Source organism: Schistocerca gregaria, chromosome 3 (genome assembly GCF_023897955.1).
Source record: "Schistocerca gregaria isolate iqSchGreg1 chromosome 3, iqSchGreg1.2, whole genome shotgun sequence".
Taxonomy (NCBI): Eukaryota; Metazoa; Arthropoda; class Insecta; order Orthoptera; family Acrididae; genus Schistocerca; species Schistocerca gregaria.
The window spans coordinates 354098880-354117010 of NC_064922.1; the positions used below are offsets into that span (position 1 = coordinate 354098880).

Below are 18131 nucleotides of genomic sequence, written 5' to 3' on the forward strand. Positions count from 1 at the left end.
GTATGTTTGTGTTTGTTTTTGTGTCTATTGACATGCCAGCACTTTCGTTTGGTAAGTCACATCATCTTTGTTTTTATATATATAAAAATGGTGGCAGTGAGAATCAAACCTCAGCTGACAAACTGCCAGTTGGCATCCGCTTGAGCACTTAACCACAGCATCGTTACATCAGAGGGTGCCCAAAAATATTTAGAGAGCATTTTACCTTTTCCTATGGCCTACTCAAAGTATAATACGAATTTGAAAGGCACATCTTCCTGTTTCTACTCAATTAGTCTGAGCCAAATAAGTGAGCTCCATCTCAAGCCCACTGCTTGTTAGATTTAAATGCACTTTCAAAGAGAAATATTGACGTGGTGGTGTGAGCAACTTAGCAACAATAAGCACTCGATACTGGTTTCTACTTATCTTGGAGAGGGACTACAAAACGTGTTTTTGACCATTTTATTTGCATACTAACATGGCACACTCTTAACATAATTTCTGGCTCGCATTCAAATGGAAATGGCATAATTTAAGTTCAGTATTTAGTGTGCTGTAGCACATTAGCACATGATCGCCAACCGCTATTGTTATCACTACATGTTTGTTTCTTTTATAAGCTGTAAGCTGGCTACTGTGGATAAGGAGGTGGGGCTTCTCAGCAACCAATGTCACTTCCAGCATCCTCTGCTCAGTATCCAAGTTAAAGTGTGCAGTCTGTATGTCATTTTACTTTCATTTCCAAGTATTGGTGTGATAATGAGTGAAACACTTTTCAGAAGTTAAGAAATACTACAGCTAACCAATTGCCTTACATTTTTGTAATCCAGACTGGCTGGTGTGGAGAGGGTAATTTTGTTTGAAATACCTTATTATGTCTGAGCTCAAAATATTTTCTAAAATCCTACAGCACATGGATGTTCATGTAATGGAGAGTACTTTTGTGAATAGCTTCTGCTACTTTTCTTGTAAATGATTGTTTTCTGTGCTTCCTTTCAACTACTGGGAACATTTTTCGTTCCAGGGGCCTACATCATATTATGGTTCCAATAAGGTTGTATACAACCCAGTTTCTATGTAGGACCTGACAGGCATTCATTATTCAATTTTAGTGATTTCAGTTGTTTCTCACAGACACTAATATCAAAGAGACTAGTTCCAACAGATATCACCAAAACAAACAAATGTACTGGGCAAACTCCAGGTGGATGAGTCTCAATAAAACCTACAATTTTTGTGCCAGGTTAGTAAAATATTACATTCAAGCTCTGCCTTGTCTGGCACTGAGATAGTTTTGAACTCTTAGTATTTCACTCACAATGACGTGGCTCTTGTGTGTACAGATAATTTCCAGCATGAAATATCTGTGGGTTTTTACAGACTTTGAATGTTATCAATGCATCACTGTTCAACCTTCATAACATATCATTCAATTTTTGTGGAATCTTGACTCGAGCATTGCTGTGTGGACCTCTCAGTTAATGTGAGTAACAAATGATTTGTGTTAGTTTCTTGTGAGAGACTGCAGTAGTGATGAGACCCAAATTCTATGTGCATTATTCTTTACTCCAGTGCAGTTTTTTGTAATAAAGATCAAAATATGAAAAAATGGGAAGCTAGTACTACATAATAATTTTTGTAACACTTGTGCACAACACTTGATTCTTGTAGCAGCTGGTGCAATGCAAAAAATTTAAATTGTGAATATGATACACACATGGACAAGATGTAAAGCAAACAGAGTATAATGTAAAAAAGAAAAAAAAAAAGGTTAAATTTTCAGTATAATTGTATTGAGATATATATTAAATTAAACTCTGTATATGTTGTTACTAAGGAAAGCAATGTATTTTGAGTGTGTTTGTAATGCATACCTTCCAAAGCAACAGTATTAACAGCAGCAATATAAGAACGCCGGCACATGCAGACAAAACTACAACCCACAAAGGCACAATCTCTGGCTTTGTGGGTACATCTGTTGATATAGCATCAGTAAATACTTCTTCACTTCGAATGATAGGACGATAAGGCTTGCCAATGTAGGGCAGTTGAGTAACTTGCATTGCTAACAGTGAGGATACACGAAGTCGTTTGTTTGAAGCCACCTATAGAAGAGGAAAATGTAAAAATGAGAATACAGATTACAGTTTGATAGGTGTAACTTCTATTAAAGGTTTAATTAATTGGGGTTTTGCTTACATTTAATTCTCAATAGACATTATTAGAAAAATAGTTACAAAAGAGGATCATTTACCTTCTTAAGAGTTTGTACCCATGCTCGAGAGCGTATCTGTATGTTCACTTCCTGATCTTTGGTAAATTTCTTGATTACACACTTTAGTCGTACACAGTTTGTGGAATTACACTGAAGCAGCTGATCAAAGTCAGTATCTGCTTGCAGATCCCTTTTATGCCTACCATAAGGCACTGCTCTATCTTGCTGATAAGGAGTTCGATGTGCAGTGATGGTTTTCTTCTGAGAGTTGTATGTTTCTGTATATTCAGATCCGTCATCATAATAATCATCCTCATCACCATCATCATCATCTTCTTCTTCTTCAGCTTTTTCTTCATCATAATCTTGCTCCCCATCAGCTGTACTCTTGTGTTGTTCTTCCCAGTGAATGGTAGCTCCTGGATGCTTACTACTCCACTGGCGAGAAATATACTGTTTCACACCACTCCCATTATCTTCATTGCTAGTTGCACTGTATTCTATACTACTTTGAGTCATACCTCCTCTCGCTTCTGGAGATGGATAATAATATGAGCTGCCTCCTTGTACCTCATGATGTGAGCCACTTAAATCATTCAAATTGGTATGTTTTCCCTGCTGAAGAACTGTGTTTGAGCCACTGTTAACCCAATAGTGCCTCAGCTGACCATCAGAGGCTGTGGAACCATGAAGCAAAGTTCCCTCAAAATTATCAGGTGATGGAGTGGGCTTTCCTCCTGCAAGTTGCCATGCAGGAATAAACCGGATTCCACTCTCAGATTCATGTGCTCCTTCATCAATATGACTGTCACTCGCAAGAGCAGATCCATTGTTAAGGGAATGATATGAAGAGGATGACGTGAATTTGTGAAAGGTGCTAGAAGAGTTATTTGCTCCATCCGAAAAATCATAAGTATCATCGCCATCATCATGATCATCACTTGACCACTGTGCAGAGGAGGACCCAGTATCATCAGAAGTAGTGAAACTATAATTTTTATATTGATGTACTGGTTTGTCATTCTCTCTCCAAGTGACTGAGTAGTTGTGAGAAGTATGTATCTTCTTTTTATGTTTCCCTATTTTGTCAGCCATTCCATAATGAGATGTTATATTGTTAATTTCATGTCGACCAGCACTACCTTCCTGCAGTGTTTCACTGTGTGGTACAAGACCACTCTTCGAATAAACAGCTCCAGATTCACCAGTACTAACGTTTTTACTATCAGTTGTGTGTTGATTATGTTTCTCGCTGAGCATGAAATCACTTTTTCTGGGTTCTAAAATATCACCAGTTTTCTGTGTATGCTTCTCTTCTAGGCTTCCACTACTTCCTTGTATCTGAGTTCTGCTTTGATGCGAACCATTACTGAAAGTCTCATAATGAGTACTGGTGCTTGATGTTTTGTGATATTTCTCTGTGCTCTTTTTTCCTGAGGCTGAGCTGCCTTCCACTTCCACCATTCCATATTGTGAATGATGAGAAGCTGCTGCTATACCTTTTTTCTTCTGCTCAATCTGCAATTAGAAATGGAAACATAAAGCATACATTTAGAATTTCAGTACTTAAAATTAATTTTATCTTATTCCCAAAGTGAAATCTTCTGCAACAGTGAGTAAAAGCCAAAGTGTAGCAGGAATTATACCGGATAGCATCTACATTGATAAAAACCAATATATAAGTGTATACATGTATATGTGTGCATGTTCTAGCATAACTCTGGAATTCCTAGAATAAATTCAGCCAAACTTGGTACACAAAACTTAGTGTCAGTCACAAAAATACCACAAAGATAAAATTAGAGAGATTAGAGCCCACACAGAGGCTTACCAGATATTGTTCTTCCCACAAACCAGTCGCGCCTGTAACAGGGAAAAGGGGAACAGACACTGGTACTCAAAACACTCTCTGCCACACACCATGAGATGGCTTGCAGAGTACAAATATATATAAACTGGGAGAGAAGTACTGTGGATGTAAGATGTCCTTGTATAGTATAGTTGGCAAAAGAAGACTGCTGATGATTGGCAGCACTCTTGCCAGTTTTAAACTGTGTAACACAAGTGGCAGTGTCTACAACACTGAGGTATTGCCATAGAGATGCACACAAAATTGTGTTACATGATTTCTTGATGTAGCATGTGGTGCAGCCATGCTAAGCTGACATTAACTGTCAGGGATCTTCTTTTGCCAATTCTACTACGGCACCCATATTTGTGGGGACACAGTAGGGAAGAGATGAAACTGAAGCATAACTCTGGGATGCCTTGGGAAATTTCAACCAAACTTTACACATATATGACTTTCTTTTTGGAAAAATATATTGTTGAAAAGAACACCACAAGCAGCTTATGGGCAGCGTGAAGCTGTGAAAAGAGTGACACATAAAAATAACAGAATATGAACAGTATTACCACTGAGTAGATAATTTTCATATGATGTGAAAGATTACAGACTTCCTCAGGCTGCCCTTTATTGATGATGATTATTATCTATACAACATACATGACTTATTTCAAGATACCCATTCCATAATCATCATATGTATTTGTACACAATACAAGCACCAGAAAATGTTACCTTTCTTGTATTTAACAGAAAGTTGTAATGTAAAAAATGTAATACAAGAATGAAATGAGAACACACAACTATCATGCATGTTATAGTTTCCAAAAGTAAAAGTATGTATGTAAAACCAAATTTATGGTACAAAATCCATTTAACAGAAGCAGATCAATAATGTGACAAACAGACAATTAGATAAATAAGCTACTGGTGTAATCAGAAAGTTATATTTTTTTATTTTTAATATTCATATTCATACTGAACAATGAGCAAAACTTCAGAAAATAAAAAAACATATTTCCTTGGTATCAGGACAGCTCTGGAATTGTGTTGATAAATAATGTTCAAACAATCCTCCCCAACAGGAAAAATATATACACTATGTGATAAAAAGTATCTGGACACCCCCAAAAATATATGTTTTTCATATTACGTGCAATGTGTTGCCACCTAGTGCCAGATACTCCATATCAGCGACCTCAGTAGTCATTAGACATGGTGAGAGAGCAGAATGGGGCACGCCACGGAACTCATGGACTTCAAACATGATCAGATGACTGGGTGTCACTTGTGTCATAAGTCTGTATGTCCACACTCCTAAACATCCCTACGTCCACTGTATCCAATATGATAGTGAAGTGGAAACATGAAGTACATGTACAGCACAAAAGTGTACAGACCTTTTCTGTTCACTGACAGAGACTGCCGACAGTTGAAAAGGGTCGTAATGTGCAATAGGCAGACATCTATCCAGACCATCACACAGGAATTCCAAACTTAAGATCCACTGCAAATACTATGACAGTTAGGTGGGAGGTGAGGGAACCTGGATTTCATGGTCGAGCAGCTGCTCATAAGCCACACATCATGCTGGTAAATGCCAAACAATGCCTTGCTTGATGTAAGGAGTGTAAACATTGGACAACTGAACAGTGGAAAAATATTATGTGGAGTGACGAATCACAGTACATGATGTGGTGATACGATGGCAGGACGTGGGTATAGCGAATGCCTGGTGAATGTCATCTGCCAGTGTGTGTAGTGCCAACAGTAAAATTTGGAGGTGGTGGTGTTATGGTGTGGTCATGTTTTTCATGGAGGGGGCTTACACCCCTTGTTGTTTTGCCTGGCAATATCACAGCACAGGCCTACATTGATGTTTTAACCCCAGCACCACTGAGGGGGGGGGGGGGGGGGGGGGGAGGGGAGGGGGGGGTAGTGTAATATATCTGTTTGTTGGAGTGAAGAAGCAAGAATTTAGGTAGTTCTAGAAAAATATCTAGAGTATGTACTATCATGGTTTTATAATTTTTATGAATTATTTAAATCAACCTATTATATTTAAGTGAGGGCAGTTTTTGCCGCCCCCCCCCCCCCCCCTTAGACATTGGTGAGACGACTTTTCTCATTAAAATATTTCTCAATATGGCAGAAAGAAGTGCAGTTTCTGACTGTTGGTACTGCTGCATTGTGTTGACATTGTTGTTTTGAAATAAATCTCCTTTTTTGTTTGAGCAGTTGTACATAACTCGCAGTTCCAATAAAATGAGTCGTCACTATCAGAGGTTTCTCACAGATGAAGAGGTGTCAGCTATAATAAATGAAGCAAGTGAAGGTGATGAAAGTGATCTAGAAGAAGATGATACAGTTGTGACATAAGATAGTGACACAGCAATTGAAAATGAGTCAAGTTCATGTTTTCATCCCCTGATGAACATCATGTAGTTGCTTCCAGCATCACTGTTACAGCAAAAGGCAGTAGGGAATATATTACTGCACCTCCAAGGCAATTATGCAGGCCAGTGCAGAATATAGTGAATTTTTGTGAATGTTTGACTCATGACAGCTTGATCTCTAGTGTGTCAGAATCTTTTAAAAAGTCTACAACTCCCAAAATAATGAAGATTATCATGGACTATACAAACCAAGAAGCTCATAATAAGAACTTAAAACTTACAACCATAGAAGAAATCTATGCTTTCCTTGTTATTCTGATACTGATGGACACAAATAATGACACAAGACTGGCTCTTGAGGACTTATGAGTGAAAGTACTGGGAAAGAATATCTACATAGCTACAACGAGTTGTATTTGATGAGAACTTCTGTCCCTGACTTGATTTGATGATAAAGAAACAAGAACTGAAAGACGAAAGCAGGATAAGTTTTGTCTCTTTCATGACATTTTCGACGAAATTGATGAAATGTTTGTGAAATGCTACATACCACGTGCAGATCTAACGATCGATGAAATGCTCTCCCTCTTTCAAGGAAGATGTCTCTTTAAGGTCTTTATGAAAGACAAACCTGGGAAGTATGGCATATTGATTAGGATGTTATCAGATGCACACACCAAGTACGTTCTAAAAATGGAGGTCTATGCAGGGAAGGATGAACGACCTGCCGAGGAACGGAGTGCAAACGCAGTTGTTAGATGCCTAGTGAACCTGCTGGCAGGAAGTGGAAGAAATATAACAATGGATTGTTATTATACATCTACAGACCTAGCCGAGGAGCTTTACAATGATGACAAGTTAAGTTTGGTGGAAACATTGAAGAGTAACAGAAAACATACACCAGAACAGCTAAAGAAGATGCAGGGACGAGAGCTAATTTCCTCTAAGTTCTTTTTCACAAATCTGAAAACAGGCAACACCATTTACCTTGGTTTCATACATTTCCAAACTGAAGCTGGTTTCATACATCTCCAAACTGAAGCCTACTAAGAATCTCCTACTTCTTTCCACATTACATAATGATAAAAAGATGGATGAGTTAACACAGAGAAAAAAAGAAAAACATCAATCTCTACTACAATGAAACCAAAGGGAGCATAGACAGCATTGATCAAATGATGTGACATCATTAAGTAAAATGAGGGACGAGAAGGTGGCCATTATCTCTCTTTTTCACCTTGACAGATGTTGCCTGTCTCAATGCTGGAATAATTTTCATGATAAACAAGCCAAACTGGAATAAGAAGAAGCATACTGTAAGAAAGCTGTATCTGCCATAATTAGGTCAACATCTCATTAGGCCAGCTGTGGAAGGGAGAGAAAAGAATACCATGGGTTTAGAAAAGCCTATCATCTCTGCAAAGGAAAGTGTTCTAGGGAAAACACTACCCAGCATCACTGCAACTGCTCAGTCTGTTGAATTTTATTCAAGAGGATGATGTTACATCTGTTTGAAGAGTAAAAACTCTAAAGAGGAAAGACAAGATGACAAAAGTGTCTATAGTTTGTTGCAGGCATTCCAAGTATCTGTGTTCCATTCATTCTGCAAAATGTATCATATGCAAAGGTTGTGAAATTGAAAGTGAGTAGGAAGGAAAAATCCAATTGTGATTTCTGACTTTGATTTTCTGTTTTCTTATTTGTGGTTTGCTATTGTACATTCTTTTATGATTTCTTAATACAAGTCTGATGTATATGAAAGCGTTAGTTTCATGATAAAAATATAATAATATTTCTCGTACTTATTACTTTATTTATTCTGTTTGTATATGTTATAATGTTCCTGATAACCACTGAAAGTGTGTTGCAACCTAGTAAAGAAATTCCTAGTTCATTAAACAATCAAATCAAACCAAACAAACAAACAAACAAAATGTTAAAAAGTGAAAAGAGTGTGGGGCAAATTTTTGCCCCTACCCCCTAGACATCCATGTGACGGATCCCAGCTTCGTGGTGCTAGGGTTAAGCACCTTCTTGCTTCCTACTGTTGAAGAGCAATTCGGGGACGGTGATTGCATCTTTCAACAAGATCGAGCACCTGTTCATAATGCACGGCCTGTGACAGAATGGTCACAAGACAATAACATTTGTATAATGGACTGGCCTGCACAGAGTCCTGACCTAAATCCTATAGAACACCTTTGGAGTGCTCTGGAACGCCAACTTCATGCCAGGCCTCACTGGCTGACATCGATAAGTCTCCTCAGTGCAGCACTCCATGAAGAATGGGCTTCCATTCCCCAAGAAACCTTCCAGCACCTGATTGAACGTATGCCTGAGAGAGTGAAAGATGTCATCAGGGCCAAGGGTGGATCAACAACACCATATTGAATTCCAGCATTACTGATGGAGGGTGCCACGAACTTGTAAGTCATTTTCAGCTAGGTGTCTGGACACTTTTGATCACATAGTGTAAATCCCTGTGAGGGCAAAAGGACACAAAAAACATCCCAAAACTTGAAATGTGTATGTCCAATGACAAGCAATCATGGCCTATGTGTTCATAAAACCACAGTCAAGGCCACATACAGGGAAAAAACCCTGGTTAATACAGGTGCAAGCCAGGATTAAAGAAACGTAAAAAAAAATGGCAGCCAAATACACTCCTGGAAATTGAAATAAGAACACCGAGAATTCATTGTCCCAGGAAGGGGAAACTTTATTGACACATTCCTGGGGTCAGATACATCACATGATCACACTGACAGAACCACAGGCACTTAGACACAGGCAACAGAGCATGCACAATGTCGACACTAGTACAGTGTATATCCACCTTTCGCAGCAATGCAGGCTGCTATTCTCCCATGGAGATGATCGTAGAGATGCTGGATGTAGTCCTGTGGAATGGCTTGCCATGCCATTTCCACCTGGCGCATCAGTTGGACCAGCGTTCGTGCTGGACGTACAGACCGCGTGAGACGACGCTTCATCCAGTCCCAAACATGCTCAATGGGGGCAGATCCGGAGATCTTGCTGGCCAAGGTAGTTGACTTACACCTTCTAGAGCACGTTGGGTGGCACGGGATACATGCGGATCTGCATTGTCCTGTTGGAACAGCAAGTTCCCTTGCCGGTCTAGGAATGGTAGAATGATGGGTTCGAGGACGGTTTGGATGTACCGTGCACTATTCAGTGTCCCCTCGATGATCACCAGAGGTGTACGGCCAGTGTAGGAGATCGCTCCCCACACCATGATGCCGGGTGTTGGCCCTGTGTGCCTCGGTCGTATGCAGACCTGATTGTGGCGCTCACCTGCACGGTGCCAAACACGCATACGACCATAATTGGCACCAAGGCAGAAGCGACTCTCATCGCTGAAGACGACACATCTCCATTCGTCCCTCCATTCACGCCTGTCGCGACACCACTGGAGGCGGGCTGCATGATGTTGGGGTGTGAGCGGAAGACGGCCTAACGGTGTGCGGGACCGTAGCCCAGCTTCATGGAGACGGTTGCGAATGGTCCTCGTCGATACCCCAGGAGCAACAGTGTCCCTAATTTGCTGGGAAGTGGCGGTGCGGTCCCCTACGGCACTGCATAGGATCCTACGGTCTTGGCATGCATCCGTGCGTCGCTGCGGTCCGGTCCCAGGTCGACGGGCAAGTGCACCTTCCGCCGACCACTGGCGACAACATCGATGTACTGTGGAGACCTCACGCCCCACGTGTTGAGCAATTCGGCGGTATGTCCACCCGGCCTCCTGCATGCCCACTATACGCCCTCGCTCAAAGTCCGTCAACTGCACATACGGTTCACGTCCACGCTGTCGCGGCATGCTACCAGTGTTAAAGACTGCGATGGAGCTCCGTATGCCACGGCAAACTGGCTGACACTGACGGCGGCGGTGCACAAATGCTGCGCAGCTAGCGCCATTCGACGGCCAACACCGCGGTTCCTGGTGTGTCCTCTGTGCCATGCGTGTGCTCATTGCTTGTACAGCCCTCTCGCAGTGTCCGGAGCAAGTATGGTGGGTCTGACACACCGGTGTCAATGTGTTCTTTTTTCCATTTCCAGGAGTGTAGATCATATAAGAGGTCTGTTCAAAAAATTCCGGAACTTTGTCTACAACATTTTTCTACACTTACATTTTACTTTTCGTGCATGGTCTCCTTTGAAATACTCTTCTCCACAATTGATACACTTCTCCCAAAACAGTTTACACTTCCAGAAGCAGTCTTGTTAGTAAAGCACTTCTGCAAATTTTCTTTTATTTCATTTATCATTGAAAATCTTCATCCTTTCAACAGGGTTTCAACTTTGGAAATAAAATAAAAAGTTCACAGGGGCCAGGTCTGGAGAGTACGGAGGATGAGGCAGCACACTCATTTTGTTTTTTGTGCAATAGTCATCCACCAACAGGGATGAATGTGTGCGTGTGTTATTGTGATGAAAGAGGCGTGTACTGTGTCACCACATTTCAGGCTGTTTCCTTCTCTCATTTTCTTGCAGGCATCGGAACACATTGGGATAGTATCATCAATTAACAGTTTGTGCCTGTAGCATGAATTCATGATGAACTAATCCTTCAAAGTCAAATAAAACTATCAGCATGCTTCTGATATTTGACCTGACCTAATGAACCTTTTGTGGTCATGGAAAGCTTTCCTAAACCATTGTCAAGATTGAACCTTGGTCTCAACATCACAACCATAGACCCATGTCTCATCACTAGTTACGAATCTCTTAAGGAACATCTCATTCTCATTTGCATGATTCAAAAGCTCTTCATAGGTTGTGAAGTGAAGGTCTTTCTGATCTTGACTCATGAGCCATGGGATGAACTTGACAGCAATGTGATGCATTCCAAGATGCTGTGTCATGATTTCATGACATGATCCAACTGAAATGTTGCATTATTCTGCGTCTCTCATGCAGTCAGTCTTCGACTGGCATGCACAATTTTGTTGAGCATCGTCAGTAGGCGTCATACGGTGTCCTGAATGAGGGCCATCTTTAACTTCTGTCTAGCACTTTTAAACTGCATGAACCACTTGTAACACCAAGTTTGGCTTAAGCACTTATCACCATAGGCTCCCTGCATCATTTGGTTTGTCCCTGTTCTTGAGTTTCACACAAAATTTTATGTAAATGCGTTGCTCCTTTAATTCTGCCATCTCGAAATTCGCAAGCTGTGTGACACAATGTTCTACTCAATACAGCACTGAACAATAACTTACACACATACTGAATTAAACTTCTGGCAGTTACATAGTAAACACAGTCATGTGCAGGGATGCCAACCACATTTTGCTCCAACACACCATTGGCGTGAAATTATGAATTTTCTGGATTTTTTTTTTTTTTTAATCAGATCTTGTATATTGTATGAGAATAATCAGTATCAATAAAGTGCAGTCTGACAAAGTCTGCAACCCTTAACATAATAAAATATGTTGCAGCTGCTTTCCTCCCAGATGTCATCAACAATGGTGGAGTGATTTAAAGCACAACTTTCAGACTTTCAAAGACATTTTGCCCCTGGGAGTAGGTCGAGAGTTTGAAATGGGCGACATGTAAAAACAATGAAAAATGGCCAATATTATCATCAGATTCACTGGTTTTAACATTGTTAGGTTGAATGATTGGTGACAGTTTTAGACATGTTTGTTCCCTATGTGTTTGAGGGGGGGGGGGGGGGGGGGAGGGAAATTGGAGAAATGGTCAAAGGGGTAACATAAAAATAATTAAATAATCGGATATGCAAGAAATTAGTGTTGAATCAACAGCATTCAGAGTGGCTAGGCTGAATGGTAAATCCTGATGACAACTGATCCATAAGGGTGAGTGTGGGCTTTGGAAGGATGTGACACAAAGTGTAAGTGTTGAAAGAATGGAGTAAATCCAACAAAAATAATGTACAGATACTGTTTACTACCTGGAAAAACAATGGGGTTGAGATGTGCCTAGCACCCCCAAACCTGAGATGGGAAGCTGATGACATGAGAAACAATAAAAAAATGTCTGAAATTATTGTCATATCGAAATACTTTTGGGGTTGCTGACTAACTGGTTGCAATGAAGAAGATATTTCACCACCTATTGGTGGGGCAAGGGTGAGAATTAAGTGACATAAAAACATTAGGTTGGTGCATAAGTTCATAGTTGTTTTTTTTTTTTTTTTTTTTTTTTTTTTTTTTTTTTTTTTTTGCGTGTTGGTATCCTGGTTGCTATGGATTTATTTATTGGCTGTCATTTTTTATTTGTAGTTTTTGAGTTTACATATTGTCATTTTGTCATTAATAGATAGTGATTAGAGCTCTGGGTGCTAGAAAATGAAGCATGAAGTGGAGAAATCAGAATATTTCTGACATATTCTTCAGTTTGAGTTCAGCTGAGGGGTGACAACAGTGGAGGCAGCCAGAAAAAATTTCACCATGTATGAGGATAATGCATTGGACAGACCACTGCAAAAAATGATTTTCTCGTTTTAAGGAGCAATGTTTTGACATTAGTGAGTCTCTGTATTCAGGAAGCCCTTTGGGGTTTGAAGAAGATCATTTAAATTCATTACTCCCCAATGGTCCACATCATTGTTCTCAAGAACTGTCAAATGTGATGGAACTTTGAATATTCCTCATCATGTGACATTTGCATGCAAAGGGGAAGGTTAAAAAAATCGGGTGTATGGGTACTGCATGCTCTAAGCCAAAATCACAAAACTTGTGGGGAGGTCATAAGTGTGAATTCTACTTGCTCATCATCAATTGACTAAGGAACAACACCAGCCACTCCTATCCTGTATCATAAAAAAAAACACTAAACAGGAGTTGGGTTCGGAAGTCATTCCACACCCACCTTATCCACCTCATCTCACATCCTCAGATTTTCATACTTTTCTGCTCTCTATCAAACAAACTTCAAGGAACTTCCTTTATGGATGAAAATGCACTCCAAACATGGATCAATGAGCTGGTCACCTAAAAGCCACGTGGTTTCTACAATCCTGGGATGAAAAAGTTACCCCAGCATTAGCAGACAATTGTAAATAGGGGAAGAGAATATATTATTGATCACATAAGTCTCTGATATTTGTATCTGTTTTGTTTAGTAAACTTACAGAAAAACACTACAAGCTTATGGATCAACCCAATAACTAAATAGGCAGCTTTTGGATAACCAGTGATGTACACAAGAACAGAGACCAGAAAATTCTTCACAATTATTATCATGAGCAGCCATTTGATAGCCATTGCTGGATAAGCCCTTCTCTAGCCATCTCTATAACATTGGCAACACGGTCCCCATGGGATTATTGTGAACTGTCATCTTAAATAAGTAAATAAAGTGTTAGAAACTCTCCTCCACAAGGTGTTTTTATGTTATATCTTTTAAGGTCTGGGACTCCCCTCTGGCACTGTTTCAACTCTCTGTACTTTTCCAGACAGATCCTTTCATCCATAGGCTGCACTCTTTTCAGTGCCATACTACCAAGTTTTCACGTTTGCCCCCACTTCGGTTGAAGGCGACATTTCTGCATTGTCAACTGATAACCCTGGCAGCCTGTAGTTTCTATGTTTAGTGTTGTCACTATCCACATTCACATAGTGATACTCCAGTTCTGGTCCTTTTTGCTGCACCCCGTCTGTCTGCTGTTGGGGTGGCAGATCCTTTGAGTGTCACACCCAGTCCTCCGAGCACAACAGTACAAGACTGTAAACTTTCTCTTGCTTTTGCCACTTACCAACCAACAGAGGGGCCACGTATTGGTCTCCAAATTAACATTGGGTGTGGTCCTCCTTTTTACAGACATCCTTCTGCAAGCTCCAGGTCTGGCTCCTGTTGACGACTCTTTGCATGAGTGAGCTCTCTGGGCCAGTTACTCAATGCTGTTGTATCTCATCATTCACAGACTCGTGAGGGCACCACTGAGACCTCTGATTGCAAAAGCCAGCTGCTGACCACCACTGTGTGGCATCACTGGCATTATTGCTAGGTTTTGCTGTGGCTTGGCCTCTCCACCAGGGTGTTGTGTGACCTTCAGTGTTGTATATCATTGCATTTTCTTGCCATACCTTTTCCTTCCAACATCACAGTCACTTGTGGCACACACATCTTCTGTTGGACACAAACACCCCTTTCTCTGACTTTTACTAGTCTCATGCAATTCCACTTCTTTCAGAAAGAAGATTCAGCAAGCTGCAGCCTGTCGGCCTGTGGTCCACATGAATTTGCTCCATACAAAAAGGGTCCTCCGGTGGATTACAAAGTGGTCATCTCCAGGGTTGTCTTTCCTCCCTCAGGTCGGCCATGGCACAAAATACACTCCTGGAAAAGGAAAAAAGAACACATTGACACCGGTGTGTCAGACCCACCATACTTGCTCTGGACACTGCGAGAGGGCTGTACAAGCAATGAGCACACGCACGGCACAGCGGACACACCAGGAACCGCAGTGTTGGCCGTCGAATGGCGCTAGCTGCGCAGCATTTGTGCACCGCCGCCGTCAGTGTCAGCCAGTTTGCCGTGGCATACGGAGCTCCATCGCAGTCTTTAACACTGGTAGCATGCCGCGACAGTGTGGACGTGAACCGTATGTGCAGTTGACGGACTTTGAGCGAGGGCATATAGTGGGCATGCGGGAGGCCAGGTGGACGTGCACGTGCCCGTCGACCTGGGACCGGACCGCAGTGACGCATGGATGCACGCCAAGACCGTAGGATCCTACGCAGTGCCGTAGGGGACCGCACCGCCACTTCCCAGCAAATTAGGGACACTGTTGCTCCTGGGGTATCGGCGAGGACCATTCGCAACCGTCTCCATGAAGCTGGGCTACGGTCCCGCACACCGTTAGGCCGTCTTCCGCTCACGCCCCAACATCGTGCAGCCCGCCTCCAGTGGTGTCGCGACAGGCGTGAATGGAGGGACGAATGGAGACGTGTTGTCTTCAGCGATGTGAGTCGCTTCTGCCTTGGTGCCAATTATGGTCGTATGCGTGTTTGGTGCCGTGCAGGTGAGCGCCACAATCAGGACTGCATAGGACCGAGGCACACACGGCCAACACCCGGCATTATGGTGTGGGGAGCGATCTCCTACACTGCCCGTACACCTCTGGTGATCGTCGAGGGACACTGAATAGTGCACGGTACATCCAAACCGTCCTCGAACCCATCGTTCTACCATTCCTAGACCGGCAAGGGAACTTGCTGTTCCAACAGGACAATGCACGTCTGCATGTATCCTGTGCCACCCAACGTGCTCTAGAAGGTGTAAGTCAACTACCCTGGCCAGCAAGATCTCCGGATCTGTCCCCCATTGAGCATGTTTGGAACTGGATGAAGCGTCGTCTCACGCGGTCTGCACATCCAGCACGAACGCTGGTCCAACTGTGGCGCCAGGTGGAAATGGCATGGCAAGCCGTTCCACAGGACTACATCCAGCATCTTTACGATCGTCTCCATGGGAGAATAGCAGCCTGCATTGCTGCGAAAGGTGGATATACACTGTACTAGTGCCGAAATTGTGCATGCTCTGTTGCCTGTGTCTATGTGCCTGTGGTTCTGTCAGTGTGATCATGTGATGTATCTGACCCCAGGAATGTGTCAATAAAGTTTCCCCTTCCTGGGACAATGAATTCACAGTGTTCTTATTTCAATTTCCAGGAGTGTATGTGGGCAATCAGTCAGACTTCCCTGGTTCCATGATTGCTCTCTCTTGGAAATCTACACAGAAAAAGTCCTTACTGTAGAACTGCCTTATCATCAGCAGTGCATGGTTCTCCATGGTGTAGTCACTACATTCCTTCTCTTTCCAGATTCACCCAGGGTAGTTCCCATGCTAATTACAGATTCTGCAGCCAAACTTGGGCCATCCACACCAGTATCTAGATGCTTCTTCATGCCCTCAGGTCAGGATCCTAGGGATTGGTGCTTAAACTACATGGACACCCACATCCATGGATAATCTCTGTATGACATCAAGATGTCTCCATCATCTTTTTCCCTGATGGGGGAGTGGGGTGGAGAAGAGACTATGTATCCCTCACCTGAGACCATGTCTACCCGCATCACAGATATGGCTGACAAGTCAGCTGCACTTCAGCTTCGCAGGGGAAACTCCTGTGGCAGACTCTGATGTCAACAGTACTGCAGGCACAACATATAAATGACAAAAAGCTGGGTTGTGTTCAGAACACATTAGACTATTTTCAAGAATTACTTGAGAGCATTCTGTCTTATCAACAGTAAAAATATAGGCCTCCTCAAAAGAAAGTTACTGACCTTTAGCTGCAGTGAATTTACCTCCTCCAACTTCTCACAGACGACAGGGCCTGTAACTTCAGGCTGTTCCAGGATGTAGAAAAAAGGGTCACCTGAGGACAATTGTGATATTTTATGTTAATATAGTGACTGGACTTATATTTAGGTAATTCTAAGGCAATTGTATCTGAAAAATAAATGAAAAATGAATATAAAGAGCAACAAACAGATCTAGGAGTAGTATATCAATAGATTTTCTGTTTAACTCAACATGCAACTAACCTGACAGTGTGTACATGGGCCACAGAATGTACAGGTCAGCCTCCACAATGTCAGCTGGTCCATTGTTGATTACAGTATAAGTGTGTGTTAGCTGAGGTCCAATTTCTGATTCTCGTGTTACATTAACAACATTGTATCCTGTAGTATTGTAATACAACTCTTGTGGACTAGACACCCTAAAAACAAAAACAAATTGGCAATAAAGACTAATAAAAATGTTTGATGTGAGATCAGCCACAAGAATAAAGAGGTTTGATGCGAGTTTTTAGGCGAATGTTAAAAAAAAAAAAATCCTGAAATTTTATTCACTAACAAAGACTATATATTATTACCAAACTGTAAATGATAACAATGATTAAGCAAACCATTACTTACAGTGGCTTCTTAACTTTTTATCTCTTGAACCAGTTAACTGTTTCTGAAAACCATTAAGTAGGTGATGATTTCGATAATAAATGTCAAATAGTAGCAAAATATTAAGACCTAACTGATTTATCAGCTTGCCAATGCTTTCCTATCAGTCATAAAAAAATGTATTCTCATTCATTTAGAAGCTAATGTGAATTTTTGTGACTGTACTTTAAGGAATTAAATTGAGATGGGAGATTTACATGAATATCATGTCACATATGACATATGTGATTTCATTCCACCCATTTTTTAATTCACAAATATTTTGTATTCCACATATACCAAGAATTCTTCTTCAGAGACATGCTGTAGCTTCATGTTAGGAATTTGCAGTATATTTTGCATTTTCAATTAATTGTAATTCATCAACCATACTCCATTGCATTTGGAAAGTCTATAGATGAAAATAATAAAGTCAGCAGAAATTCTGGTACCATGAGGGAGGGGTGGGGAAGGGTGTAGGTTCTTGCGTTGCCCTGAAAGGGTCCTATTTATATGAGGAATGGTTACCAAGATCTGTGATTAATATTCTTCTAATTGTGCACAGATAGCCAATATGTTATCCATGTATCTGCAACAATCTTGTTAGAGACTTTAGAACCATAATCTTCACTCTGAATCCCAGAGAAGACATAGAGTCTTCAAGAAAAAATTCAGAAATTGATTTCTGTATTGTCAGAAAAAAAAGGTTGGTACATCTGGAAAGATGATGTTGATTTTGATCCGATGAAAGCATATAC

At 41.3% G+C, this 18131-nt stretch overlaps 1 protein-coding gene across 2 annotated transcripts in view; it reads right to left on the reverse strand.

Annotated features, from left to right (window-relative positions):
* Nucleotides 1-18131, reverse strand: part of LOC126354819 (integrin alpha-PS2-like) — a 721457-nt gene that overhangs the window by 5492 nt on the left and 697834 nt on the right. For both annotated transcript variants that reach the window (XM_050004760.1, XM_050004759.1), the window contains 4 exons: nucleotides 16981-17156; nucleotides 16720-16811; nucleotides 2237-3715; nucleotides 1857-2087 (listed from right to left, as the gene is read on the reverse strand). In XM_050004760.1, the coding sequence (XP_049860717.1) occupies nucleotides 1857-2087; nucleotides 2237-3715; nucleotides 16720-16811; nucleotides 16981-17156 (1978 nt within the window). The remainder of the gene's footprint in view (nucleotides 1-1856; nucleotides 2088-2236; nucleotides 3716-16719; nucleotides 16812-16980; nucleotides 17157-18131) is intronic.